The following is an 11,924-nucleotide window of genomic DNA, read 5'->3' as shown; positions in this document are numbered from 1 at the left end:
TCTCACACACACTCTCACACACACACTCTCACACACACTCTCTCTCACACACTCTCACACACACACACACACACACTCTCACACACACTCTCAAACACACACTCTCACACACACTCTCTCTCACACACTTTCCTCCTCCTCTCTTTCTCGCAAACACACCGTCTCTCTTTAACTCTCTCTCTCTCTTTCTCTCTCTCTCTCTCTCTTTCTTTCTATCCTTCTATCGTTCTAACATTTTCTCTTTCACTTTTTCTCTCTCTTCTCTTCTCTCTCTTCTCTCTCTCTCTCTCTCTCTTTTACACCACCCTTTCCCCCTCTTTTTCTCAAACATACACTCTCTCTTTAACTCTCTCTCGCTCATTCTATCGTTCTAACTTTTCTCTCTTTCTTTCTCTCTCCTCTCTCTCTCTCTCTCTCTCTCTCTCTCTCTAACCTTGCCTACCCCTTTGCAATCACTAGTGTGGTGGTCACATTCGGATCATTGATCTGTATCGATCTCTTCCAAACGGTTCGGCCCGACTTGACCAGCCGAACTTGATATTCACCCAGGAAGACGGAGAAATTTTGCGTCCGCTTCGACAAGTCGTATTTAATGGGGGATGTTGACCATTCTTTCCTCAACGACAAATACAATTTCCCAACTGCGTTGACCTAAAACGGAAAGAAAAGACCAAACAAAGATATAAATTTCAGATTCAGAAATAAATCTATCTATCTATCTATCTATCTATAAAAGTGAAATTGTCTGTCTTTATTTTTTTTTTTTACATTTTCACCCCAAACAAGGCACATTGCCACTTTGTTGCAGGGGGCTACTATCAGGGACATAAGCATCAGGGATACTGTGTGGGGAGTTAGGCAGCAAGATGCCGGTTCACGTTACACTTGAACTTCTGCATGTCAGTACAGTTGGGGAAGCAGGAACCCGGTAGAGAATTCCAAAGTCTAGCGGTTCTGAGGAAGAAACTACTGGAGTAGAAGGCTCTCTTACATCTAGGGATCTCAACTGTGAAGGGGTGCGATTTTGCTGCTTGTCGGGTTTGTCGGGGGTATTTACGTCAAGGGGGTACAAGTGCTTGCAGTTCGTCAGAGCATTCACCATTAAAATACTTGTATAACAGGCAGAGGGATGCTACATTTCGTCGATGGGACAGGGGCTGAAGCTTAGATGACAGCTCAGGACCTATGAAGTTGGCGACTCTCTTTTGAACCTTGTCTAGGAGCGAGAGACTAGTAGCAGATGCACCAGCCCAAATATGACAACAATACTCCATACATGGGCGAATGGTGGCCTTATAGAGGTACAGGATACTTTCGGGCGTTAGTAGCTTTCTAGCACGGTAAAGAGAACCTACCTTCTTCACAGCAATGCTCTCAGTGTAATTGTTCCAACTCATGTTTGCTGTGAACGTTAAGCCAAGGAGTTTAAAAGTATGTCTGTGTGTTTGTGTGTGTACATTTCCCTACCAAACTACTCTGTCAATTTTCAGTCTACAGACTGGAGATTTGATATAACGGATATTCAGACATGCAACAAGTATTTTAATCAGTTTTGAAGCGAAAATTTCGCTGCCAAGAGGTCGAAATTGAAAGAGTTGACTTTTGCAGACTCTACCAAACTCCTCCGCCAATTTTGGGTCTAAACACTTGGAATTTTAAATGTAGGTTACTTGAACATGGGTCAAACTTTTTAATTTGATTTGAGATCACTGCAATAAATGGTTTAAATAAAAAAAAAATTACCTCAGTGGTTTTTACCAAATTACTCAGACAATTTCTGGTCTAAACATTTGAAATTTCACATAATGAGTATTCACGCAGGGGGAAAGCTATGAACAGTCCATAGGGTCCGAGCTAAACCGAGCTGAGGTACTAGTATATCTATAAAAGTGAAATTGTCAGTCTCTGTGTCTGTGTCTGTGTGTGTACATTTCCCTACCAAACTACTCTGTTAATTTTCGGTCTACAGACTCGAGATTTGACATAAGGGGTATTGAGATGCGATAAAATCTTTTTAATCGGTTTTTAGCAAGAAATTTGGCTGTTAAGGGGTCAGTGTTCAACGATTTTACCTTTGAAAACCCTACCAAACTCCTCCGCCAATTTTGGGTCTAAACACTTGAAATTTTAGAATGTAGTATTACTTGGACATGAATCAAACTTTTTAATTTGATTTGAGCCCAAAACAGGGGTCAAAATTGGAGTCAAAGTTAAAAAAAAAATTATCTCTACGGTCTCTAACAAACTACTCAACCAATTTTGCTCTAAACTACGGTCTCTAACAAACTACTCAACCAGAAAAATTTTACATAAACTGTATTCAGACATAGGGCAAGCTTTTTAATCGGTTTTTGATCGAAAACTTAGCTGCTACAAGGTCAAAGTTCAAAGGATTTGACCTTTGCGGTCTCTAGCAAACTATTCAGCCAATTTGAGGTCTAAACATTTGAAATTGTATATAAAGGGTATTCAGACATGCAGTAATCTTTTTAATCAGTTTTTGGACGAAAATCTGGCTGCCATGAGGTCAAAGTTGAAGGAGTTGACATTTGAGGACTCTACCAAACTCCTCTGCCAATTTTGGATCTAAACACTTGAAATTTTAAATATAGATTACCTGGACATGAGTCAAACTTTTTTATATATATATACATGCACATAAAGTTATGAACAGTACATAGGGCCCGAGCAAAGCCGGATGGAACTGCTAGTAAATAACTAAAAGGATGTGTGGGTGCAAGCGCATATTTACGCAGACAAACGACTTCCGTTTTTCAAAGTGGTTCGTATTAAAGAGTGTGGTCTAATCTGGTAAGAAGAAATAGCGAAAAAGCAAGAGAGAGAGAGAGAAAGGAAGAGGGGGGAATGGGTGAACACTTTAAACGTACGTCAAAATGTCGATCGAGCATCACTGCTGTTGAGCTCCATCCATTACTCCAGACCGTCCAGACAAACGACTTCCGGTTTTTAAAGTGGTTCGTATCAAAGAGTGTGGTCTAATCTGGCAAGAAGAAATAGAGAGAAAGAGAGGGAGAGAGAGATATATATAGAAAGGAAGAAGGGGGAATGGGTGAACACTTTAAACGTACGTTAAAATGTCGATCGAGCATCGCTGCTGTCGACCTCCATCCATTGCTCCAGACCGTCCAGAGAAACGACTTCCGGTTTTTAAAGTGGTTCGTATTAAAGAGTGTGGTTTAATCTGGTAAGAAGAAATAGAGAGAAAGAGAGAGGAAGATATATATATATATATATATATATATATATATATATATATATATATATATATATATATATATATATATAGAAAGGAAGAGGGGGAATGGATGAACACTTTAAACGTACGTTAAAATGTCGATCGAGCATCGCTGCTGTCGGCCTCCAGCCATTGCTCCAGACCGTCCAGAACATGACCCCCTCGACGGCCGGATGGCTGTAGAAAATCCGCAACAGTTTCTCATAAGATGCCGACCGCTTAGCGACGCTTGAACTCTCGTAAGTTAATTCGGAGACGAAGATCGGTAAACCTGCTTTGGCGATTTCGTTCAGGCGACGCTGTAGATACATAAAAAAAGAAACACATTTTGTCAGACATCATATACAAAAAAATATAGACATATATATAGATTGGAAAAGGAAGTGTATATCTCCGAAATATATCTCTTTAAAAATAAACACTCGTTTATTTTATAAAGGTAAATAAAAAAAATTGTGTTGCAGCTATTTGGTTTTAAAGTGTTCAATGTAACACGTATCTTATTTAATTTTCATATATTAGTGGCCTAGCAAGGCCACAGGGGAGCAACCGAAGTAACAAAACTAAAGATGCCTGCCAGGACACTATATATACAAATGTAGGCTAATTTGGACATATTTTATTGGTTTGAAAATATAGTTTTCTTTTACCAATTGTCATAAAATTTAACAAAAAAAAAAAGCCTGCAAATTTTCGTAGTAGTTTCGCCCCATAGAAAAAAAAAAAAGATATGAGCATTTCAATATTCAATTTGGCTACACGTATAGATATCCATGTATCGAGACGATAACCTTAATATCGTTTTAAAAAAATCAACAACACAACTACGTAAATAGATAAACGATAAAAACTAAGCAGTAAATTGTCTATGGAATCATAGCGTGATGGATTAAAACACTGGACTGAAATACATAAGGTCTGGGGTTCGAGTCCTAACAACAGCCAAGCTACCCTGAAGAGGGGTAGAACCCCGAAACACACGTGTGCATAGATTATTGTTTTTAAATAAATATATATAACTTTTTTGGCATTTTTATGAGTTCCAAATCTCAGCGACTATTGATCAGAATTTAACAAATGAAGGCTCGTTGGAAATGTAATGACCTGAATAACAACAGGCACAAGGGGAAAACAAATGAACACATATCTAAGGCAATGGCAGAAACACTCTATGGCTAAAGATACATATATAAGGTCACTGTTCGCTCATGTATGGAGTATTGTTGTCACATTTGAGCTGGTGCATTTGCTACAGATCTCACATTCCTGGACAGGGTTCAAAAGAGAGTCGCCAACTTCAGGAGATCCATCCTCCCAGGCTTTACCTTTTCTTTGAGAAGTTTGTGATGTTATTATGTTCCTAAATACCATGTAACCCATTACTACCTGCCTCATGGTCAGGTCACCGGTGATTAAACTGGTTCCCCCACCAGACTTGTGTGGTGAGGAGGGCGGCTAGTCTCCCTGAAGGAGACCTTCTAAAGGGCGAATGAACTCTTTTTCTGGGTCAACGGCCAACTAGCACCGTGTATATTTGTGTGTGTGTATATGTGTATTGGGGTGGAGAGGGCTCCCGTAAGCCGTGGTGAAGGCAACCTTTCTAGGAGAAGCAAATCTCTGATTGATAAAAACCATAAAGCGGAAGACCATTACCCGCATTAAGCTGGTCTGCAGTTTAATTTGTTGCTGGCTATCTTGCTCTTGCTTGTTGCTGGATATCAACATTTTGAACCGAGAGAGAGACTTAGCTGTCGTACAAAGCTAAGACTCTGTAACATCATATTTGTATAGATGCTCCCTCAGGCATTTGGGCTCATAGATTTTAAATGTCTGAGGGAGTGGCACTCGTCTGACAAGACGTTGCAATCATCACATAATTAGCGGAGACCCAAGACATTATACAAATAACTTCCGCACAAATGCACAACAACAGGACATTTATAAATCCCGGTTAAAATAATTCTACATAAACAAACAATAAACAGACAATTATACTTCACGGATAAAATAATTCCCTGATAAATAAACAATAAACAGAATCATATCGCTACTTGATATATTTTATTATAACTTTTAGGATGTAATTTTCATAGACATCTTAATTACAATTTCTTTTTTTTATATTATGAATTGGGTTTGCTATCGTCACTAGTTTTAGTTAAATGTACATGTTAGGTCGTGTTTGTGCTTAGATTAGATATTGATTCGCTAACATCGGGTAACGAGTTACAAAACCAAAAAAGGTGACCACACAAAATGAAACAGTAGCTCTTGAGGAAAAGGCACTGATTAAGGTCGCATATTAAGGGGATCATCCATCACCCAGAGCTTTTCTTTTGGCACTTTTTTATAGTCATAAAACGTTTCAATCATAGTCATTTGTTTTACTAATTTTGCATATGAATTACAAAATATCTGATATTTCCCCAAAACCTCTGGCCTTGATATAGGGGAAACTAAAACTCGTTACTATGGTTTCAAATGATCTGAAATAACAGTAAGTAGAGACTTGATTCCAAATATTTCTCATATGTTATAACTCCCTTCTTTGGTTTTCATACATAAAGTAAATTTCACAGTATATAAGGATTATTTCATACTGGAGATATTCATAATTTTCAAGAGAGGAGAAATTTAACATATAAGAAATATTTGGAATCAAGTCTCCCCTTGCTGTTACTTCAGATCATTTGAAACCTAAGCAGCAAGTTTTAGTTTCCCCTCTATCAAGGTCAGAGGTTTGGTATATATTCCGAGCAGTGCAGTAGCCCAAAGAGAAGTCTGTCTCCGGTTAAATGGGACCTAAGTGCAATAGCCCAAAGAGAAGTCTGTCCCCGGTTAAATGGAACCTAATAGTAAAAAGAGAGACTCTCTTTTTACTATTAGGTCCCATTTAATCGGGGACAGACTTCTCTTTGGGCTATTGCATTGAAAAAAAACAATTTTCATTATTTCAGCTGTTTTGAAAGCTTTCCAATCGGATTATATGCATCGTCACGCTGGACTTAATTTTGGAATCCATTCTCTCTAAAGAACTATTTTGCATTTCGGATCAACTTGAGAGGTTTTTCATTCAAGCTGAAATAGTGGTTTGTTTTTATATATATTTTTTTATATATCCAACGTTTTTTTCACTTTTTTATTTGGCAATTTATAACTACAATAAATTACGGTTTCACTTAATGCCTTAACTAGCAAATTCTAGCATTGCTACAAATATAATTTGCTGATTTCTTTCTGTCCTCTGATGAGAAGAATAACAAGAATAGCATTCTTTGAAACTCAGCGGAATAAGGACTTTGTAAATTGTTTTTGGAGTATTCAGTTGAACAATAAATTTGGATTGTAAAGTTTAACTTACAGTTTTAATTTTCTTTCTCTTATATATATATATATATATATATATATATATATATATATATATATATATATAAGAGTAGGTGGTAGTTTGCTTGAAGCATTGTTGGTAAAGGAATATATGGAAGTTTTAAAAGCCAAGAACAATGCAAAATAGACCGGAATCATGAGAGTAAAGAAAAGAAAAACAAACAAATAGACGGATATGTTTGAGAAGAGAAATGTCTAATTGTTTATTCATCTATCATTCCTCACCTCGATGGATAATTATTTTATAACCAAGTATATTCTGCCATCTTGAATATACTTTTGTTTTGTTTTCTTTTTTTTTTTTGAAAAGGGGAGGTACCTTTCTCCCAAAATTAATCAAAGTTCCATACCACCAACGGACTTTATATACAACAGACATACCAGTAATTATAAGTATGGCCAAAAACATTATGGATTCTTTATTTGTTGGCGACTTCACATTGCATTACATGATCCAAGTGACAGGTGAGGGTGGTCTAGTAATTAACGACATGAACTGACGACCTGGGTGTCCCAAGTTGGAATCTAGTTTGTTCCACTAAAATCATTTTCACTTACGACGATGGCAAACTTCTCGTGGTCACTCTTGTAAATACCCCATATTTTTCTAGAAAGAATTCTGACTAGACTATATCGGGGAAACCAATGCCAACAATAGAATTTTTGGATTCATACGATATAATGATGATTTTGATGATCCAAGTCAAAATGCTCATTGAAATGCGCCCATAAATAGTTGTCATTCGCATAGATATGAACGAATGATCTCGGAATATGATTTGGAAGATCATTTATTCAGATCAGGAAGAGGCATGTCAGCATTAAAGCTATATGCTTTACACTTTTAGTGTTGACTCAAGAACTGTTGAGTGATTTCCCTTTGATTATACAATGCAATGAGAAAATTTTCCCCACTCTTTAACTGTGCCAAAACCAAAATGTAGATTCCATGAACAAAGCTTCTTTCTTAGAAGTGCACGCCAGTGGAACTCTCTTCCGTTTGCCTGTTTCCCACCTGACTACAACTTGGATGTTTTCAAGTCCAACATAAACAAATTCCTGATGAACCGCCCCCTTAAGTAAGACACTTCATCAAATCTCCAATACTAACGATTACTACGATACTATCCCATTGATTACTGTACACGCAATAACCCTTATCACCGAGTGGCTTCCGGGCCTTGATAAGTGGTGACTTCCATGTAAAAAAAAAGAAAAAACTTATAATTCAGTTACTGTAAATCTTTTTTTTTTCAAAAATAATCAATTATAATAAACAGATCTATCAATATTCTTTTTTCATTTTAATATACTTTTATAGAAATGTTTCTCTTAGGCCTTCGACAAGGTATGGCATAAGGGCCTACTTCACATTATTACAAGATTTCCGGCTACGGTATTACTGGAAATGTTTTCTCAATCATTAAATCATTTCTCTCTGATAGGTTCATAAGAGTAGTGGTTGATGGGCAGAAATCAGAGGCCCACAGTATTAATGCTGGAGTCCCCCAGGGGTCCATCCTGGGCCCAACTCTCTTCCTGATCTACATCAATGATCTTCCAAAACACATACTTAAATCATTCGTTGACATCTATGCTGATGAAACTACCATCTATGGCAACACATCAAAGGCCGTAAATGACAAAGTTCTCTCTGATTCTCTCTCCTCTGATCTTGAGCGCGTGGTACAATGGGGGAAGAGGTGGCTGGTCACTTTTAATGTATCCAAAACCAAGCTTCTATCTTTACATCATCAACGCTCTGATCCCCATCTGGCATCAATTGAAATGGATGTCTCTCGTCTTGGGGAGGCTCCATGTTTTGACAAGCTTCTGGGTTTGACCTTTACTCCTGATCTGAAATGGAACACGTACATCAAATCTGTTGCCAAGGAAGCTGGGAAAATGGTGGGATCCTTCTACTGCTCCAGAAGATATCTCACTACTGATGCAATTCTCTATCTGTATAAAAACCAAGTACGTCCTAGGATGGATTACTGCTGCCACATCTGGACAGAAGCTGCTAAAAACAGCCTATCCTGCCTTGACAGAGTACAAAATAGGCTTTGTGGTTTGGTGGGGGATGCCCTTTTCTCTTCCCTGCAACCTCTCTACCACAGAAGAGACGTTGCGAGCCTGTCTTTGTTTTATCGTTATTTCCATGGCAGGTGCTCATCTGAGCTTCAGTCCCTCGTCCCCCCTTGTCAATCTTCCACGAGAAATACCCGTCTGGCTGAAACTACTGTCAATAATTTTCCCCACTCTTTAACTGTGCCTAAATCTAAACGTAGATTCCATGAGCAAAGCTTCTTTCTTAGAACTGCATGCCAGTGGAACTCTCTGTCGCTTGCCTGTTTCCCACCTGACTACAACTTGGACGTCTTCAAGTCCAACATAAACAAACCCCTGACAAACCGCCCCCTTAAGTAAGACACTCTATCAAAACCCCCAATACTAATGATTACTACAATACTATCTCATTGATTACTGTACATGCAAAAACCCTTATCACTGAGTGGCCTTCGGGCCTTGATAAGTGGTGACCTCCATGTAAAAAAATTTTTAAAAATGTTATGTTCCGCCATCTTCAATATACTTTTGTTTTCTGTTTTTGAAAAGGGGAGGTACCTTTCTCCCGAAATTAATCAAAGTTCCATACCACCAACAGACTTTATATACACTGGACATACCAGCAACTTGGTTATAAAATAATTATACATTGAGGTTATGAATGATAGATGAATAAACAGTTAGATATTTCTCTTCTCACACATGCCCGTCTATTTGTTTGTTTTTCTTTTCTTTACTCTCATGATTCCGGTATTTCTTCGCATTGTTTTTGGCTTTTAAAACTTCCACATATATATATATATATATATATATATATATATATTTCTGTAGAAATATATTTTTCTTATTATATGTCAATCCTTATATAAGAAGCTCAATGTGATGACAGAGCAAATAAATAGAATCAATGACAAAAATTAATATTCCAAAATTCATGATGTTGACAATCTTACGAGAGGTGTGCAATAAGTAATGCCCCTGACCCACTTTCCATAGCAGTAGAGCAACGAAACTTGGCATAGTTATTAGTCTTTCTCTATATAGGAACCACTCAGAGTTATGCATTTCTCCCATCGTTTGATGCAGCTCTGGAGACAGTTTTTGTAGAACACTCCAGGTTGGTCCTCCAACCACGACGTGACTTCAGAAATCAAGGCTGCATCATCTGGGAAACGCTTTCCCTTCAAAAACAACTTCATGGCTGGGAAGAAGTGATAGTCAGAGTGTACAAGGTCAGGAGAGTAGGGAGGATGGAGAAGTATTTCATAACGACACGCCCATGCTTCTGATCTGGTGACATGCGAGTTGTGGACCGGAGCGTTGTCCTGCAGGAGGGGGGTACCTTTGCTGATCTTTTCCTGCTTCTTGATTTTGATAGCTTTCCTTAATTTCCTCAAAAGTGAAGCATAATAGGCTGCTGTAATTGTAGTACCCTTTGCCAGGAAATCTGTCATTACTACTCCGTCCTTGTCCCAGAAGGCTGTGAGCATGACCTTGCCAGCAGAGGTTTGCACCCTTGCCTTCTTTGGAGGTGGTAAGTCCAAGTGCTTCCACTGCATTGACTGGGCTTTGGTTTCTGGCTCATAGTGATGGACCCAGGTTTCATCTTGTGTAATCAGTCTTTTGAAAAACTTTGACTCATCTTCTTGGTACGTCTCCAAATTCATCCTCGAGCACTCGACACGTTCTCGCTTCTGGAATGGTGTGAGCAACCTGGGAATCCATCTGGCAGACACCTTATGCATATGCAAATGGTCATGAATGATAGTTTCCACAGACCCTGTACTAATCTTGACATCTTGGGCTATTTGGCGAATAGTAATGCTCCGATCTTCCAAAATGGCAGCCTCAACTTGACAGACAGATGCCTCATCAATGGCAGAAGGGGGGGGGACCAGGTCTGGGAGCTGTTTGCATAGATTTCCGGCCATGTTTGAATTCACGATGCCAGTGTTTTACAAGGTCATGTGATGGAGCATCATCACCATAAGTTTCCTTCATTTTATCAAAAGTCTCCTGTGGTGTGCGTCCTTTCAAATACAAAAACCGGATCACTGCTCGACATTCAACAGGCTCCATTTCACACTTGACTCAGTTCAAACACTTATAAAACAGAAACCCCAATTAGTTCAGAGCTGTAATTTGCAACATAACCCGTAGAGATAAAAATCATTGCACATGCAAAATTTCAGCTAGATCAGACAACTGGAAGTGGGTCAGAGGCATTACTTATTGCACGCCCCTCGTATAGTTTATTCCTTTAAATCAGTTGATTTATACAATTCTTGAAAGTATCTGTTTCGTAGCGCAAAATCAATCACTTAATTATTATATCAATCAGTGAATCTATTTTGCCCTTAACTCATCAGAAGAAATAGCAACACTCAATCCGTCAAAATTGGAAGAGAAGTTGTAGTTACCTTCATATTTTTCCATTACGCCATCTTGAATTTTAATCAAAGTCGTTAAACCCAACTATTCGTACTAACAATTTTAATTAATTTATGAATCTTCTACCAAAACGTTCTGTTTAATAATTAGTAAATTTATTAATTCTAAGTTATGTATACATACTTATGAAAATAATGAAAGTTGTAGTTTGTAGGGAAGCATTCTTGTGGTAATATGTTTCAAATATGGAAAATTCTTGGAAAGAAACTCTGTTCATGGCAGTTCCAGTTTATATTAGATATACAGAGAACAAAAGGAGAGTCCTTTGCAGCGTTGGTAGTAAGACGAAGGTTTTTTGGGTTTTTTTTTTAGGTACTTGAGTTGTAACTAGTGATGGGACGATTCCAATATAATCACCGATTCCGTACTAAACTCCTGATTCGGATTCTTTATAAATCTCTTATTCCCTCCTCCCTCCCGATTACCGTAAAAACACATTTTCTCAAAAATAAAAAAATTCCTAAATATTATAGTCCAGATCTGATGAATATTTTTAAAAAAATCAGTATGGGGAATAATTCATATTTTAATAGAAAACTATGATAAACGTTGTCTCCTTTACATTAAAAATTAGTTTCTTCCTTAAAGTAATGCTTTTATAGCTTATAGTTAAAAATTAAGAGATTTATAAAGAATCGGAATCGGTAATTGTATCGGAATTGAGGATTTAGTATTGAAATCGTCCCATCACTAGTACACAACACAAAAAACCCTTCGTCTTGCTACCAACGCTGCAAAGAACTTTCCTAAATAATAAAAT

General features: G+C 37.8%; 1 protein-coding gene across 1 annotated transcript in view; it reads right to left on the bottom strand.

The window, feature by feature from the left end:
- Positions 1-259: 259 nt before the first annotated feature.
- Positions 260-11,924, bottom strand: part of LOC145270829 (anti-sigma-I factor RsgI6-like) — a 74,686-nt gene continuing 63,021 nt past the window's right edge. The window contains exons 11-12 of the mRNA XM_080126402.1: positions 3,346-3,555; positions 260-651 (exon numbers count right to left, since the gene is read on the bottom strand). Of these exons, the coding sequence (XP_079982528.1) occupies positions 439-651; positions 3,346-3,555 (423 nt within the window). The 3' untranslated portion in view covers positions 260-438. The remainder of the gene's footprint in view (positions 652-3,345; positions 3,556-11,924) is intronic.

This window comes from Euprymna scolopes, chromosome 46, assembly GCF_053919585.1.
Source record: "Euprymna scolopes isolate OS-2025 chromosome 46, ASM5391958v1, whole genome shotgun sequence".
Taxonomy (NCBI): domain Eukaryota; kingdom Metazoa; phylum Mollusca; class Cephalopoda; order Sepiida; family Sepiolidae; genus Euprymna; species Euprymna scolopes.
This window is presented reverse-complemented; position numbering and strand designations above follow the sequence as displayed.